The sequence below is a fragment of the Sturnira hondurensis genome, unplaced genomic scaffold (assembly GCF_014824575.4).
Source record: "Sturnira hondurensis isolate 20B ecotype Veracruz unplaced genomic scaffold, ASM1482457v3 Scaffold0009244, whole genome shotgun sequence".
Classification (NCBI taxonomy): Eukaryota; Metazoa; Chordata; class Mammalia; order Chiroptera; family Phyllostomidae; genus Sturnira; species Sturnira hondurensis.
Window position 1 is genome coordinate 76043 of NW_028081875.1, and position 17606 is coordinate 93648.

At 37.0% G+C, this 17606-nt stretch overlaps 1 protein-coding gene across 6 annotated transcripts in view; it reads left to right on the forward strand.

Moving 5' to 3' along the window:
• Positions 1-15968, forward strand: part of NAPB (NSF attachment protein beta) — a 63759-nt gene extending 47791 nt beyond the window's left edge. For 5 of the 6 annotated variants that reach the window (XM_037057001.1, XM_037057000.1, XM_037057002.1 and 2 more), the window contains 6 exons: positions 2346-2401; positions 3795-3879; positions 11307-11411; positions 12391-12459; positions 12830-12880; positions 14679-15968. In XM_037057001.1, the coding sequence (XP_036912896.1) occupies positions 2346-2401; positions 3795-3879; positions 11307-11411; positions 12391-12459; positions 12830-12880; positions 14679-14789 (477 nt within the window). In that variant the 3' untranslated portion in view covers positions 14790-15968. The remainder of the gene's footprint in view (positions 1-2345; positions 2402-3794; positions 3880-11306; positions 11412-12390; positions 12460-12829; positions 12881-14678) is intronic. The other variant, XM_037057004.1, reaches the window with a different exon arrangement.
• The last annotated feature ends 1638 nt before the right edge of the window (positions 15969-17606 follow it).

Below are 17606 nucleotides of genomic sequence, written 5' to 3' on the forward strand. Positions count from 1 at the left end.
GAGCCAGGTTGGTTTGCTTCCAGTTAGTTCTCTGTGCCTGTAACTATACCCAAGTGGTTTCCTAATACAGTTTCCTAGCCTGTTATTGGGTTGGCCAAAAAATCCATTTAGTTTTTTCTGTAAAAAAAAAAGACACATTTTTTATTTTCACCAATAACTTTGTTGATGTGGATATTTTGAGTATGCCAGCTATCTCCCACTACAGGCTTCTAGTGGGTAGGGGCCAGGGATGCTGCTAAACATCTTCCAATGCATAATGCAGTCGCACAGCTAAGAATTATTTAGCCAAAATATCAATAGTACCAAGAAACTTCACAGACCACTTTTGACATGTTTGATCAGTCATAGCACCTTCTTCATACACTGCATGAATCTTTTTTTTGTTTCCCTTGCTTTTTTACCTTTTTTAAAATAGTAAAGCATAATACGCTGACAATGTTGCATATCTTCTTTTATCTTCAGTATCAAAATGGATGCACAAAAATTCACCAATTTTGATTTTTTTTTAAATGCATGCTGATATGACAACTGTCACAATACAATCTAACAAAATTGTTTCAAATGAAGTTAAAGACAACTAAGCACTACTAGAGCCACTGTACGGAAAAAACTAAACAAACTTTTTGACCAACTCAATGTGGGTCCATCAGAAGTAAGACCTGTTTGAGTGTGGTTTGGTAGGGTAATAATATGGGTGTAATAATTTATAGTTTTAATTTGAACATTTCACCAAAAATGTTTTATGGTATGCTTGAGTGTGATACTGTTATGTTACAGAATTCCATGCTTATGATTTTATAATAAAAGATTTTATTACATAATAAAGAGGGGTGTTATTTATGCTGGACCTCGCATTTATTTTTCTGCCTTATCTTTGGGCTTCTCTTAACTCTTTAGGGCTACTTTGAAGTCATTGAACTAGTGGGAAGCACCTGTAATATGATTTTCACATAGGTTTCTTTTAGGTTTACTGGAAAAACCTTGAAATATAATCTACAAACCAACCAGCTGTTTTTGTATGTCTGAAAGCTAAGAATGGTTTTCGCATTTTTAAATCGAGAAGAAAAGCATTTATGACAAAAATTAAATGAAACTGAAATTTTTGAGTAAGGTTTATTTGCATATAGGAACACTTGTTCATTTATGTATCATTTGTGGCTACAGTTGTGCTACCACAGGAGGGATAAATAGTAAAAATAGAATGTATAGTTTACAAAATCTAAAATATTTATTATCTGGCCTGTTACGGAAAAGTTTTCCAGGCCCATCATTTAAAACATTGCTCAGACTTACCTCTTGCTATTAGGGATATTGGCCTTTCCAATTTCATAAGGCCCTATCTCTGCACTTTGTATGTTTCTTTTCATAATTGCCTACCAAATGGCTAATTGCTTACATTATTTTTTCTTATAAAACCTTGCTGAAAATAGCAGTATACACTGTCATTTGGCTTTTTCTGTAAGTTTTATTTCCACAGAGTTTCCAGCTCCAATAGGCATTTGCCTTCTTTGTTGTCACATGCTTCATTTTACTACTAAGTCTTATTCCACAGCAGGACAATAGCTTCTAACTTTCAAGCCTGCGACTTCTGTTTCCTCTCCTGTTTATTGAGGAATAAATAAATCACTGTTTATTGAGCACCACACATTTTAGATTTCAAACAACACCTTTATTTTAGATGACACTTGTGTTATTAGTGAAGATAGTCTGCTGCTTTAGCAAGCCACAAGTCTAAATCTAGTAGGACTCTACATATCTCAAAATTAATAATCCAGTGTAGCTGTTCTGGGTTTGACAGTGGTGGGAACAAGGGGTTTGGGGTGCATTTTGCCCTTTGTAATTATTTAGGATCTGGGAAAGCAAGTTTTGCTGTCTAGCTTTTGGCTTCCATTGTTACTCTAGACTGGCCATTGACGTTCTAGCTCATGAGAAAAGGAAACGACCCAGCAAAAGATGCAAAGTCTGATGTATGGACCAAGTCTGAAAGTAGTTACAGCATGTCCATTTATATTCCATTGGAAAGAATAGGTCTCATAGCTACCCTAACTGGAGTATAGGCTGGGAAAATGCTGTAGCTGGGTTTGCCACTGGGGAAGGGGAGAAGAGATTTTGATGGACAGTAAGCATTCTGCCACCAGACTTACAGAGCTGCATGTATTTTTCTGTTCCCTAAATAAAGTTGGCAAAATTGTGAAGGGTTTACTGTTGAGATAGGGTTTATTAATAAGAAAAATACCCATGCAAGTGTAATTTTAAATGCAACTCTTTAAATGAGTTTAAATAAGTTTGAATAACACACAATAACATGTGTGTCTTTTCAGGCAATAACATGTGTGTCTTTTCAGGCTATCACACATTATGAACAATCAGCTGATTATTACAAAGGAGAAGAATCCAATAGGCAAGTATGGGTTTTTGTCAAGTGTACTAAGAGACAGATCTTCCCAGCCAGGATGGAGGTGTAGGTAGACACGCTGTGCCTCCTCACACAACCAAAAGAAGGGCAACAACAAATTTAAAAACAAAACACAACCAGAATTGACAGAAAAATCTAACTGTATGGAAGTCCAACAACCAAGGATTTAAAAAAGAAGCATTCATCCACACCAGTAGGAGGGGGAGAGACGGGCAGCCAGGTGGAAAGGACTTGCAGCAAGGGGGCAGTTGGCAGGCAAGGCAGTAGCTGGTGGACCCGGCAAGGCGGAAGATTGCAGACTGAGCAGTCCCATATTCGCGTGCAGATAAACTGGGAGGAACCACTGGGGAGTGAGACAGACTGTGCAACCCAGAGTTCCAGCATGGGGAAAGAAAACCTCAAACCTCTGACTGAAAACACCTCAGGGGCCTGAGGCGGGAGGAGAAACTCCCAGCCTCACAGGAAAGTTCACTGGAGAGACCAACAGGGGGTCCTACAATGTACACAAACCTACCCACCCAGGAAATAGACTTCCAAGAAGTCCAGGAAGCTCAGAGAGTCCCAAAGAAGTTGGTCACACCAGGGCACATCATAATTACATTACCCAAGATTAAAATGAAGGAGAGAATTCTAGAAGCATCAAGAAAAAAAGGAGACAGTTACCTACAAAGGAGTTCTCATAAGACTATCAGCTGATTTCTCAAAAGAAACCTTGCAGGCAAGAAGGGGCTGGAAAGAAGTATTCCAAGTCATGAAAGGCAAGGACCTACATCCAAGATTGTTCTATGCAGTAAAGCTACCATTTAGAATGGAAAGGCAGATAAAATGTTTCCCAGATAAGGTCGAGTTAAAGGAGTTCATCATCACAAGTCCTTATTATACGAAACGTTAAAGGGCATTAATCTAAGAAGATAAAAAATATGAATGGTAAAATAACCACAAACTCACAGTTATTAGCAGCCAGACCTAAAACAAAAACTAAGCAGATAACTAGAACAGAAACAAAATCACAGAAATAGAGATCACATGGAGGGTTATTAGTGGTGGAATCGGTGGGGTTAGAGGGAAAAAGGTACAGAGAATAAGTAGCATAAATGGTAGGTAGAAGATAGACGGGTAGATTAAGAATAGTAGGAAATATAGAAGTCAAAGAACTTATATGTAGGACCCTTGGACATGAACTAAAGTAGGGGGGTGTGTGGATGAGGGGGTGTGCAGGGTGGAAGGGAATAAAGGGAGGGAAATGGGACTAAAAAAAAAGACAAATCTTCACTATACTCTGTGAATGTATTGTACTGTACCAAATGAAGGTACACTAGTATATCTTTTTATTTTTCTATCAATTTGTTACTTACTGTACTATGGTTTTTTATTTCAGTTCAGCTAACAAGTGTCTGCTGAAGGTGGCAGCATATGCTGCCCAGCTTGAGCAATACCAGAAAGCCATTGAAATTTATGAGCAGGTGAGGTTACTGCTGTCTCTTCAACTTCTGATAGAATTTACTCTGAATCTTTTTTTAATTTAACTTTCTTTTTTATTGAGATATAATTCATACATTATATAATTCATCCTTTAAATGAGTACCATGTCTGTGGTGTTTAGTATATTCACAAAGGTATATAATCATTACCATTACCTAATTCCAAAACATCATCCTAAAAAGAAACCTCATTGTCTCCTCCTCCAAGTCCTTGGAAACCACCATCTGTTGTCTTTCTAAATGTATTTGCTGATTCTAGGCCTTTAATATTTATGGAATCATATGCTGTATGGCCTTTTGTGACTGGGTTCTTTCACTTAGCTTTTTTTTCAGTGTTCACTTATGTTGTAAAATGTATTGATACTTCATTCATTTTCATAACTGAGTAATATTCCAGTTCATTTATTATTTGATGGAAATTTATGTTGTTTTCACTTTGGTGCTGTTATGAATCCTTGCTGCTGTGGACAGTTGTGTCCAAGTTTTTCTTGGGGGTATGTTTGCAGTTCTCTTAGATATATATCTAGGAGTGGGATATTGCTGGGTCATATAATAAGTTCATTTTTAACTTTTTGAGGAACTGCCAGATTGTTTTCCACAGTTGCCATACCATTTCACCACCCTACCAGCAATGTTCAGGGGTTTCAGTTTCTCCACAGTCTCAGTAATACTTCTTTTTTTATGTTTGTTTGTTTGTTTAATAATAACTACCCTAATGAGTGTGAAGCACTATCTCATGTTTTTGATTTTCATTTCCTTAATGATTAGTGATGTTGAGTATCTTTTCATATGCTTATTGGACATTCATATGCAAATTTATTTTCTTGTTATTGAGTTTTAGAAGTTATTTATATATTCTGGATATTAATCCCTTATAAGATAAGTGATTTGAAAATGTTGTCTCCCATTCTGTGGGTTGCCCTTTTACTTTGTTATTAGTATCCTTTGATGCACAAAGTTTTAAATTTGTATTGAGTCCAATTTCTCTAATTTTTCTTTTCTTGCCTGTTTTTCATGTTGTATCCAAGAAGTTACTAAGGTCAAGGTTATTAAGCTTTTCTTCTATGTTTTGTTCTACAAGTTTTATAGTTTTAGCTCTCCGGTTTAGAATTTTGGTCCTTATTGATTTAATGTTTTATATATGGTGTTAGTTGAGGATTCAACAGCATTTTTTTTGCCTGTAGACTTTCAGTGCTCCCACCACTATTTGTTGAATACACTTTCCTTTTGCCATCGAATGGTCTTGGTACCCTGTTGAAAATTATTTGACCAATATGCAAAAGTTTATTTCTCGGCTCTGTTCTAATCTGTTGATCTTTATGTCCATCTTCATGCCATTACCATACGGTTTGATTACTGTAGCTTTGTAGTAAATTTTGAAATCAGGACATGTGAGTTTTCCAATTTCTTTTTAGAGATTGCTTTGGCTATTTGGGGTTTTTGCATTTCCATATGAATTTTAGGATCAGTTATCAATATCTGCTAAGAAACCAGCTGTGATTTAATGACGATTGCATTGAATCTGTAGACCAGTTTGGAAAATATTGTCATCTTAACGTTAAGTCTTACAATCTGTGAAAATAAGATGACCTTCCACTTACTATATCTTTAATTTTGTTCAATATTTTATAGTTTTCAGTGTGCAAGTCTTATACTTCTTTGGTTGAATATACCTCTAAGTATTTTATTCTCTTGGTGCTATTATAAATGGACTTTGTTTCATTTTCGGATTGTTAATTGCTAGTTTCATACACTGAAACATTGCTGGACTTGTTTATTAGCTCCAGTGTTTGCTTTGTGAATTGATCAGGATTTTTTAATACACAAAGTAACATCATCTTCCAATAGCAATAGTTTTACGGCTTCTTCTCCATCTGAATGCCCTTTACTTCATTTTTTTGTCACTTGTCCTGGCTATAACTTCCAGTACAATGTTAAGTAGAAGTAGCAAGGGCAGACATCCTTTTATTGTTCCCATCTTAGGAGGAAAGCTTTTAGTCTCTCATCATTAAGTATGATGTTCGCTGTGGATTTTTTAATAGATGCCCTTTATTAGTTTGAAGAAGTTCCCTTTTCTTCCTAGTTTAACTATTTTTATCATCAAAAGGTATTGTATTTTGTCAAGTGCTTTTTCTGTATCTGTTGAGAAGATCATAAAGTTTTTGTCTTTTAATTCCATTAAGGTGCTATATTTCATTGATTTTCGTATGTCGAACCAACTTTACATTTCTGGAACAAATCATAATTGGTCATTGCAAAGTTTAGGGGTCTCCAAGAACACCTGTAGGTTTGATAATTCCCTAGGATTTATAGAACACAATGAAGGCTGTTATAGTTATGATTTATTATAAAAGAATATACAGATGGAAATCAGCTAAAGTAGGACATGTCATAGGGCAGGATCCAGGAGGGTTCCAAGTGTGGAACTTCCTATTGTCCTCCCGAGAGGACACCTAGAATTGTACAAATAGCACTTACTTTATTTAACAATATGAGAAAATATGCATAGTGTGTTGTCAACAAGGGAAGCTGACCTGAATTTAGTGTCTAAAATTTTTATTGGGGCTCAGTCATGTAGATGTGGTTGACCATGTGGCTGACTAGATTCTTCAGTCCCTCCAGTTCTTCCACAAGGTGTGTTGAACCACGATGCCTAAGGCCCCCAAGTAAAGAAAAACACTCTTATCAGGCAGGACATTACAAGGGCTTAAGAGATTACCTATCAGGAGTCATGGGCAAAGGCCAGACTTCACTATAGACAAAATCCTTAACTTTATAATTATATAATTCTTTTCATAAGTTGCTGGAATTAGTTTGCTAGTATTTTGTTGAGGATTTTGCATTCATATTCATACAGGGACATTGATCTTTAATTTTGTTTTCTTGTGATGTGTTTGGTTTTGGTAGTAAGGTAATGCCATGAGGAATAGTATTCCCATTTCTTCTATTTTTCTGGAAGAGTTTGAAAGATTAGTGTTCATTGTTTAAATACTTGGTGGATTTCAGTTATTTTTGTTTGTTGTTTTTTTTCTTTTTTTCTAGTTTATTGGTTGTCATGATTACCTTCATTATTTCTGTCCTTTGTTGATGTTGTTGAGTTCTATATACTTGTCAGTTTTCTTTCTAGATCTATCCATTGTTGAGCTTGGAATGTGGAAGTCTCCAACTATAATTATAGTTGTGTCTATCTCTCCTTTCATTTCTATTAGTCCTTGCTTCACATATTTTGTGACTCTTTTGCTTGCTACATACATATTTAGAATTGCTATGTCTTTTTGGTGGGTTTACCCTTTTATCATTCATTATATAGGGTGGGGCAAAGTGGGTTTACAATTGTTCATATGGAAAGTAACACAATTAATAAATAATAATACAAGAATAAATTGTGTTTGTGTACTCACAATTGTAAACCTACTTTTGCCCACCTTGCATAATGTTATTCTCTGATAGTTGTCTTTGCTCTGAAATCTACTTTTTGATAATAATATGGCTTCTCCTGCTTCCTTTTGATTGTTTTATATATCTTTTTTGCACTCTTTCATCCTGCCTATATCATTATAATTGAAGTGAGTGTCTTATGGACAGCATGTTGATAGGTCATGCTTTTTAATTCATTTTGCCAATGGCATATTTAGACCACATTTATTGTAATTACTGCTCTATTAAGGCTTACATTTTCCATTTTATATGTTGTTTTGTATTTATGTTGATTTTCATTGCTCTGTTTTCATGTTGTTCAGTGAGTGACTTATCTGTAGTGTTTTTGAATATATCTTTGAATGGCCTTTTTAGTGATTGCTCTGGCTGTTATATAATTTATCATAGGCTAATGGTATCTTCATTTTGTCAGTTCCAGTGAAATATAGAAATCTTACCTTCCTTTTTATTTTCTGTCTCTTTACTCTCTCAGTTCAGTATATAATTGTCTTGTTTTCTTTATATACATTTAGAACCACATTAGTTAGTATTATAATTTTGCTTTAACCATCAAACATAATTTAGAAAACTTAAGGCCCTGGCTGGTATAGCTCAGTGGATTGAGCGTGGGCCTGCGAACCAAAGGATCGAGGTTCAATTCCCGGTCAGGGCACATGCCTGGGTTGCAGGCCAGTTTCCAGCAGAGGATGCACGAGAGGCAACCATACATTGATGTTTCTTTCCTCTCTCCTTCCCTTCCCCTCTAAAAAGATAAATAAATAAAATATTAAAAAAACACTCTTTAAAAAAAAAGAAAGAAAACTTAAGAGAAGAAAAGCTCCTTGTATTCAGCCACATTTTGTTAGCTGTGTTCTTCCTTCCTGATGATTTGAGATTCCTTCTTTTATTGTTTCCTGTCTGTTTAAAGAATATCCTTTTGCCATTCTTTTAAGATAGGTATATTGGCAACATATTCTTTTTGTTTTCCTTCATCTGGGAATGTTTTAATTTCCTTTTCATTCCTGAAGCATATTTTCCCTGAGTATACAATTCTGGGTTGGTGGTTTGTTTGTTTGTTTGTATTAGTACTTGAAAAAGGGCCATTTATGGCCTCTGTGGTTTCTGATGAGAAAGTTGGCTGTCATTCATGTTGTTTTTCTCCTGTAAGGGGATGTTTTTGTCTTTCAATTTCTTCTTTTTCTTCAGTTTTCAGAAGTTTGTGTGCCTTGGTATGGATAGATTTTCTTTTATCCTGTCTGGGTTTCACTAAACTTCTTGAATCTGTAGGCTTTTGTTTCTTGCCAGATTTGGAAGTTTTTAGCCATTTTTTCTTCAAGTACTGTTTTAGCTGCTCTCGTTTTCTCCTCCCCTTCCAAGACTTAGAGGACCCCAGTGTTAGTTTCACAAGTCCCTTATGCTCTATTTTTTTTTTCAGTTTGTCTTCTCTCTGTTGTTCAGACTCAGTAATTTCTAATGTTCTGTGTTCTGTCATCAATTTGTTGATTCTTTCCTCTGTCCCACTCATCTACTGCTCTTGAGCCCATCCACTTTTTAAAAAGATTTTATTTATTTATCTTTAGAGGGGAAGGGAAGGAGAGAGGGAGAGATATATCAATGTATGGTTGCCTCTCTTGCGTCCCCTGCTGGGAACTGGCCTGCAACCCAGGCATGTGCCCTGACTGGGAATCAAAGTGAGGTTGTTTGGTTCCTAGGCCCACACTCAATCCACTGAGCTACACCAGCCAGGGCAGCCCATCCACTTTTTTTTAAAAATTTTTAAAATTTTTAATTTATTTATCTTTAGAGGGGAAGGGAAGGAGAGAAGGAGAGAAATATCAATGTATGGTTGCCTCTTGTGAGTCCCCTGCTGGGAACTGGCCTGCAACCCAGGCATGTGCCCTGACTGGGAATTGAACCGCGATCGTGTGGTTCCCATCCACTTTTTATGTGGGTTTTGTATTTTTTGGTTCTAAAATGTCCATTTGGTTCTTCTTCATGTCTTCGGGACTTTTTTGCAGTGGATTTCTTTTACTTTGTTGATTTTTAAAAACATTTTGAAGTGTTTTTATATTGCTAGTTTGAAGTATTTTTCTGAGGGCGCCTTCAAAACCATTGTTAGATACTTCTAAAATTTTTGTCAGTCTCAGAGCTGTCATCTGTGGGTTGCCTTTTTAAAATTAAGCTTGAGATCTTTCTTGTTTTTTTGGTATGGTGAGTAAGTTTTGATAGACTATTATTTTATGAGACTGGATATTACTTAAACCTTCTGTGTCAATGGGTTTTCTGTAACACTGCTCTGGCTGAAGAAGAGTATCATCTCATTACTGCCAGGTAGAGGTCAGAAGTTCAGGCTCCCCACTGGCCTTCATTGACATCTGGAGGGTGGCCCTCATTTTGTTCCAGCTCCTGCTTACCCTCCACCATCTCTACACTGGGGTTGTCCTTGCTACTGCCAAGTGCTGGTGAAATCTTAAACCTCTACCAGGCCTCTTCTGAAACCAGCTGGGAGATGAGAACATCTGGTTCCTGCTGGATGGAGGTAGAACCAGGTTCCTCATGTGGTCTCCACTACGTCAGTGATAGGGGTGGAAGGTGGGTTCATTACTAGCTGGCAGGGATGAAGGATTAACTCCCCTTTTGACTTTCTCTGAAGCCATCTTGGCAGGAATGTTGAGCTCCTCTTTGCAGACTCGATAAGTTGGACGTCTTGGTTTCCTCCTTGGCCTTTGATAATGTGAGTGAGGGTAGAGCCACAGTTTTCTTGTGGTGTTTGGCTGCAGTAGAGCAGTATTAACATTTTCTGTCTTGCTAAGCTTCCTCTTTGCTAGTCCTTTTGGTGTTAGAGACAGCAGACTCTTTGTCTATTCCCTTTATTTTTTTCCCCTGCATCCAATGGCTTTTATAGGTGGCTGACTTTCTCTATAAAAAGTCAAGGGTACATGAAAGAAAAAGAAGACCCAGGGAACTCACAGTCATGTTTTTCCTTTTGTCTCAGGGTCCCTATCAGTCTGCTCTTTTCTCTTCACCTTTCAGTCTTAGATTTGTTTTATATAAAATAACTGGGCTTTCAGTTGCACTTAGGAAAGATGGAGCAAAGTGTGTCTGTTACATCTTCCTGCAAGTAGAAGTCTTCTGAGTCATTTTTAACAGGTCAGCAATTAATTAAATACTTTTTCTTCTACTAAAAATTTTTAGTTTGTGCTACTATATTAAAATAATTTATTTCATAGTTAAACTAAGATACAGAAGTATTTTCTTAAGGCAGTGGATGAGAATCAGTATGCCTAATATAAGAACCCAAACCATTTAAAAAACAATATATATCTATGGCACATAGACACAGTCAGCAGTATCCCTACAGTCAGAGGAAAAGGAGGGTGGGGGGAAGTAGAAGTGGGCAAAGTCAGGATAAATGGGGGTAGAAAGATGATGTTTTATTGAATTGTACACTTGAAACCTATATGGTTTTATTAATCAGTGTTACCTCAGTAAATTAAATTTTTCTTTTTAATCAGCAGTGAAATACACACTGGTAAGGATGGCCTTCATTAACAAATCAAGAGACAACAAATCAAGAGACAACAAATGCTAGCGAGGATATTGGGGAAAGGGAACCCTGGTGCACTGTTGGTGAGAATGTAGACTGTTTGGCTGCTGTGGAAAACAGTATTTCCTCAAAAACCAAAAATGGAACTGCCTTTTAACTTGGCGATTCCACTGCTGGGATTATACCCTAAGAATCCTGAAACACCAGTTCAGAAGACCTATGCACTCCAGTGCTCATAGCAGCACAATTGCAATAGCCAAGTGCTGGAAGTGCCCAACAGCCTAAGTGCCCATCAGTAAATGAATGGATAAAAAAACTGTGGTACATTTACACAATGGAATACTATGCAGCAGAGAGAAAGAAGAGACTCAATAAATTAAATTTAAAAAGGAAAAAGGAAGAAGCAGCCACACATTTTAAATTTGACTCTGCTTTCTGTGCCTAGGTTGGAGCCAACACCATGGATAATCCTCTGTTGAAGTACAGTGCAAAGGACTACTTCTTTAAAGCAGGCATCTGTCACTTCATAGTCGATGAGTTGAATGCCAAGGTAAGGAGTCAGTCCTTCAGCACTAGTTTACTGATACACATTACCCATGAGAGGAGGTGTCCCTCCAGTACTGTATTGTTCTTGATATCACTTCATTTGGGTGGTATTTGTTAGTTGCAAGACTAAGCTGAGTACCTTAAAAATAATAATAATAATACGGTATATGCCTCAGCTGTAATCTTGTAACAGCTGCCTAAACTGTTCTCTTAAAGTTCCCTGGTAGCCACATTTCCTTCAGTAGTTTTGCCTTAAAGAAATTAGTGAGCCTAGGGGGAGACAATACAAGTAAAATACCTTCCTTTAAAAAAAACGTAGAAGTGTAATTGGAATGAGAATTGTGAGAAGGTGAAAAGGCAAGTAAAAGCTGAGAGACAAGAGGCAGAGAGTTGGGTAACCTTTTTGTTTTTAGTTGGAGGTGGAACAGCAGGATTCAAACCAAAAGAGGAAAAGCATTCTTCCCTGTACCCTTGAACAATGGTCTAAGTGATTTTGGGGGGATACAGAACAGTGTTAAGGATGAATTTCATTTAATGAATGCCAACTGACACCGATCTATGAGTTTTTGGTAAATGATCTAATTTATTTTTTAAATGTTTTATTAATTTATTTTTAGAGGGGAAGGGAAGGAGAGAGGGAGAGAAATATCAATATGTGGCTGCCTCTCATGCGTCCCCTGCTGGGAACTGGCCTGCAACCCAGGCATGTGCCCCAACTGGGAATCGAACCGCGGTTGTTTAGTCTGCAGGCCTGCGTTCAATCCACTGAGCTACACCAGCCAGGGCTCTAATTTATTCTTAACTGAAATTGAAAATCAGAATAAATAGGATTCCTATGTTAATTTTAATGTTGAATTTAACACTCTACTTCTTATACACTTAAATAGAATGTAGACAAGTCTTAACTGAAGTTAATGGAATGTTCAAAGCTTTGTTTCCTGGTTTAGTGAGTCGAATATTAACAAATGGTTTTTCTCTCTCAGCTTGCTCTTGAGAAGTATGAGGAAATGTTTCCAGCATTTACTGATTCAAGAGAATGTAAATTATTGAAAGTAAGTAAAGTTAGAACTTTGAAGAAAAAAGTGTTTGCTATCAGGTGGAACTGTGTGAAGTGAAATTCTAATTCTGTGAAGTCTGCTAAAGAGTCTTTCCTGCTTTTGTGTAATAGATTTCAAATGCCACTAAGAGTCAGGGACATAGTGTTGTATTCTGAAGAAGGCAATTCAGAAATGTTAACAAAATTACTGGACTCATGACTTGGGGTAATTCTGTGTTTGTACTTGAATTCATTTCTCCAACTTTGTAAAGTATTTGGCAATATCAGTAAATGTGATACTAAGGCTGTTTCTGTATTTACAGTATCTTTATTCAGAGATGGAACTTTTTAGCATACTGAACTAACTTTTTCATATTTGTTACTAGAAACTTCTAGAAGCTCATGAAGAACAGAACAGTGAAGCTTACACTGAAGCAGTAAGTTAGGTCTTTCTGGTATAGTACATTCTTTGAAGTTTTAAGTTACAGAAACTTCTTTTTTTTTTCATTATGTAAATGCTGAACATTTATTTTAACATTATTCCAGTATACTGAAATTGTGTTTTCCAAAGGTCATGTTTTATATATTCCAAAAACCTATATAATTATACAGTGTGGGGGTGACTTTTCCCGCAAGTCACCCTGTCCCCCATGGATGAAAGTAAACAAGACATGATCTGCTTGGGGAGGAGAGGTAGCCGATCCCTCAAAGGGGAAGGGCCTCAAGCCCCTTCCTCCAGGGGCTTTTATTGGGTTGTAATACACAGGAATATAGGGTGGCGAGGATCAAACTGTAGATAACATTTCAAAGAAATCTGAGGGCTTAGTCTGAGTTAGAGTCTGTCAGAAAGGGAGTTTTACAGAAACTTTTAGGGTTTCCTGCTTGGACCCTTAACATATGAATGAAAGCACTTTTAGCAGAGCAGTTTTCACAGGTTTTTCAGGAATTCTTTGTGATGCCAGATTTTCCCCCAGGATCTGCTCTGGCAAGGCAAGGAACTGCACCCCTCCCCATCAGGTATTCAGGCTTAAGTGGATTAGAGCCAGGAAGCTCTTCTCCCAGAGGACCTGGGGACTTGGGCTATGTCACATAGCCTGGGGGCAAGGGTCCATTGCTCATTCTTTGTTGCAGTCCCTAGTCCTTCCATGATGGCCTCCCAAGTGATCATGTCTGGCTTTGGTTGCCCCCTCTCTGAGGGGACTTACCCATCAACAACATAGACCATGCTTTGGGGGCAGGGAGAGGAAATTGAGGCAGCAGTACTATTAGAGACATTTGCTACTAGAGACAAGCATTGTCTCCTGTGGCTCACAGGAGCCATTTGCTACTAGAGACAAGCATTGTCTCCTTTGGCAATGTCTCCATTGCTCCTTTGGCTCACATTCTGGAGGTCCTCACTCATCCTTAGCCATGGGGGGTAGAGTTACAATTCCTGAAACCAGGCAGAGTGGTACACAACAATACAGCTTCGTTAGCCATGGTAAATTTAACTGTGAAACAAATTCAAGAAAAAATGCCATATGTGTTACAATTTGCTCTTTTAAGAATGTTTTCTTTTGAAAATAGTCTGCTCCATAAATAAGTGTTCAGTAAAATCAGTTAAATGCAATTTAAAATATAATGACAACATATTCCTGGCATAAAATAAATGGAAGTTTTTTCTTTATATCATCAATCTTCCATTTTCCTATCTTTTGCTATCTTATGCTTAGAATCAAAAGTTTCTTAATATCTGCCATTAATATATTCATCATAGCTTTGAAGCAATAGCAGAAAGAAATGTTCTCCCATTTAACTTTTGCTACAAAACTATTTTCATCCTATTGAAATGTCATTCTTTTAGTAGTGTGCTGAAGTGAGTTAAAGGAGTACTGCTTTCATACATGCAATGAATATTGGGACACTGTTAATTTTCCATGTTCCCTTCTAAGTCTTATACATGGTCTAATTTCCTTCACATTAAATGTGCTCTTCTTCCAATTATAAATGCTGTTAGGAATTTTTGTTATCACAAGTTAGCACACAGAGCAATATAAAAGGCACAGAAACTTAATAGCTCCATCAAAATAGGCAGAGGATAATGAAAAAATAAGCAAATTTTAATGAAGAAAGTTTGGAGCTGGAATGAATAATTTTAAATGAAAAAAGTTGGTAGATTATCACTATATTTAAACAGCCATTTTGTTTGAATTGTATCTTAATGGACTAATTCCTATTCCTCTAACCTTAAACTAGGTGAAGGAATTTGACTCAATATCTCGCTTGGATCAGTGGCTTACTACCATGTTGCTTCGTATCAAAAAGTCCATCCAAGGGGATGGAGAAGGAGACGGAGACCTAAAGTGAAACAATTACAAGTCTTTGTGGCATGCAGTTAACCTCTCTTTAGTTTCCTCTTAGGGACAAGTGATCTTTATGGGATGCTCATTTAATGGCTTAATTTTGTTGCACATGAGCTTAATGATGTGTGTGTGGTTTTCAAGTTTCCTGTGTTTGTGTTAATGTTAAATGGATGGGTAAGAAGCGTTTGTGCATACTGTGGGTATAACAGGTTATTTCATGCTTGCCAAAGTCCTTAGAGTTTTCTGAGAACTACTTCAGAATTTTCTTCTTAATATTTGATGTTTGCAGAACCCATGTTTAATTTTGCCACATATTTTTCTGTTCTTTTTCTTGAATTTGAGTATCCAACCCAATTGTTCTAATTAATGCTTTGCATATTCTCTGTAAATTTGCATCTGGATATATTCTCTAAGTGTATGTGTTTAGTTTAGGCTGGTTGTTAGAAATAAGTTTATGACTTTATTAGAAATTTTTTGTTGTTACCTTGTGATTCTTTTGATGTTGCTAATGCCTAGTTTCTTTGCTTTTGATATTGTTCCCTATGCCAACACGCATGTGAAAATTCAGAACAGCCAGGGTCTGCCTGAATCACCCTGTGAGAAAAGGGGCTTCCTCGTGTCACTTGCTTGCGTGTGAATGAATGTCAAGGTGTGTTCGACTGCTTTGTATTTATATACACAGGCATACACACATGAATATATAAGATCTGTGAGAAACAGAACTTTTCCTTTTCCGAGACAGTTTCCACTTTTAGTTGGGGTAAAAATTTCTGTTTACATTTATATAAAGGTGTCTTAACTGGCACATGTCTGCTCTTTCATGTTCATATTCTTTCCCATTGAGATGGTATCCTTCCTATATCCAGTCATGTACATCCTCATTCAGTGTTTCAGTAATTTTAGGCATTTATTGAATGTGATGGGTTAGGTAGGGTAAACATAGTACAGAGGCTTATTATATGCCTCCAACTAGCTTCTGAGGATACTTGACTTTCCCCTCAAAATTGTTTTTTGTGGCACCGTTTTTATAGCTTGTGTGAGTTCCTTTTTTATGTAATTATTTGAAAACGGTATTTTTGCACAGTCGCAACTGTTATGATGGTGTGACTATAATCAAAGAGTGTGCATTTTTTCCTTTGATACTTTGCATTTAAAGTATCCAAATGCAAGCCTTTGTGGCTTTCTTTGGNCCATTGAGATGGTATCCTTCCTATATCCAGTCATGTACATCCTCATTCAGTGTTTCAGTAATTTTAGTCATTTATTGAATGTGATGGGTTAGGTAGGGTAAACATAGTACAGAGGCTTATTATATGCCTCCAACTAGCTTCTGAGGATACTCGACTTTCCCCTCAAAATTGTTTTTTGTGGCACCGTTTTTATAGCTTGTGTGAGTTCCTTTTTTATGTAATTATTTGAAAACAGTATTTTTGCACAGTCGCAACTATTATGATGGTGTGACTATAATCAAAGAGTGTGCATTTTTTCCTTTGATACTTTGCATTTAAAGTATCCAAATGCAAGCCTTTGTGGCTTTCTTTGGAGGGTTGGGCAGCACAGTATTGTTGTGTGTGACTGGCCACCTATGGTATGCTAGTAGGTTCCTGCCTGTGAAGTTCTCAGTTGGTCACTGTGGTGTTTTCCTCTCTTGTACTCTCAGGTGAAGGATTGTATTATGAAAACTAACCATAAACCTACCTTAGCAGAAGAGTATGTATGTTTTATGTGAACCTATAAATAAAATGGAAATTATGAGTAATATTTTGACAGGTCTTTTCTACCTAAATTTACACAGATCATGAGTAGCTTCCTTTCTTGAAGTTATTCCTATTCAGTTTAAGGCAATAAACATTAATATTCTCTAGGATTTTTGAATATCCTTTGAAACATGCATTTGACTATGCTAAAATCTTTTACTTTTTGGAAATTCAGGGAACTAATGATTTTGCAAGCTAAGAGTTTATGAAAGAAACCCTGGTTGTTGATCTGCTACATCTGCATAATGACTTTGTAAGCCTCACATTCTCATCTCTATCTGTTGCCCTGATAAGGAATGCTGCTTGCATCCTTTGGGCTTACAAAGTTGAGGGAGGATTGGTTCACAGGAAACTGCTAGGTGGGAGAGGGGAGAAGGGGGAGGGAACCCTGAAGGCACTCAACTCTTTTGGCATTTATTGAACTTGCAGATGTCTGTAGAGGGTTAGCACATGCTCCTGGGCAAGGTTGAGCCCACTGGCCACAATGGAGAAAGAGGGTTCCATGTGAGGTAGTAGTATGGGTCAGCTCATCCTAAGAGCAATGTTCAGGTCATTAAACATATTCAAAACTTAAAGATAATTCACAGCAAATTTTGAAAAAAAGAATGGTAGAACAGACCATCCTAACCTAGGAATTCTGAGAAGTTGTTGATCATTCAAGGTTTAGTTTATCTCAGAATCATTATTTCCTAACAGAAAGAAGCCACTATGGTGGTTAAAAAACCTAGTTTTGCCAGCCTTGGTATGAGTCCTGTACAGATTGACAAAGGTAAGTGGGTGGGTTCTGGGGCTTGACTGTGTGACATGCTAGGTAGCCCCTGACCTGAGTTTGTAGCTTGCTCAGTCATATCTGCCCCCATTTAGGTATGTGAGCAAATGGTCCTCTGCACAAGTGCCCTCCCCTACTGAAATAAAATATTGTTACTTCAAGTTTCACACTGTCAAGTTTAATTAAAGAGACGATCACTCATTTGGTTTTAAAATATGTCCCTGTGTGACAAGGTATAAATTTAACAAGTTATAATTGTAAGTTATCAAATTTGTTGGTTTGGATTATCATCTGA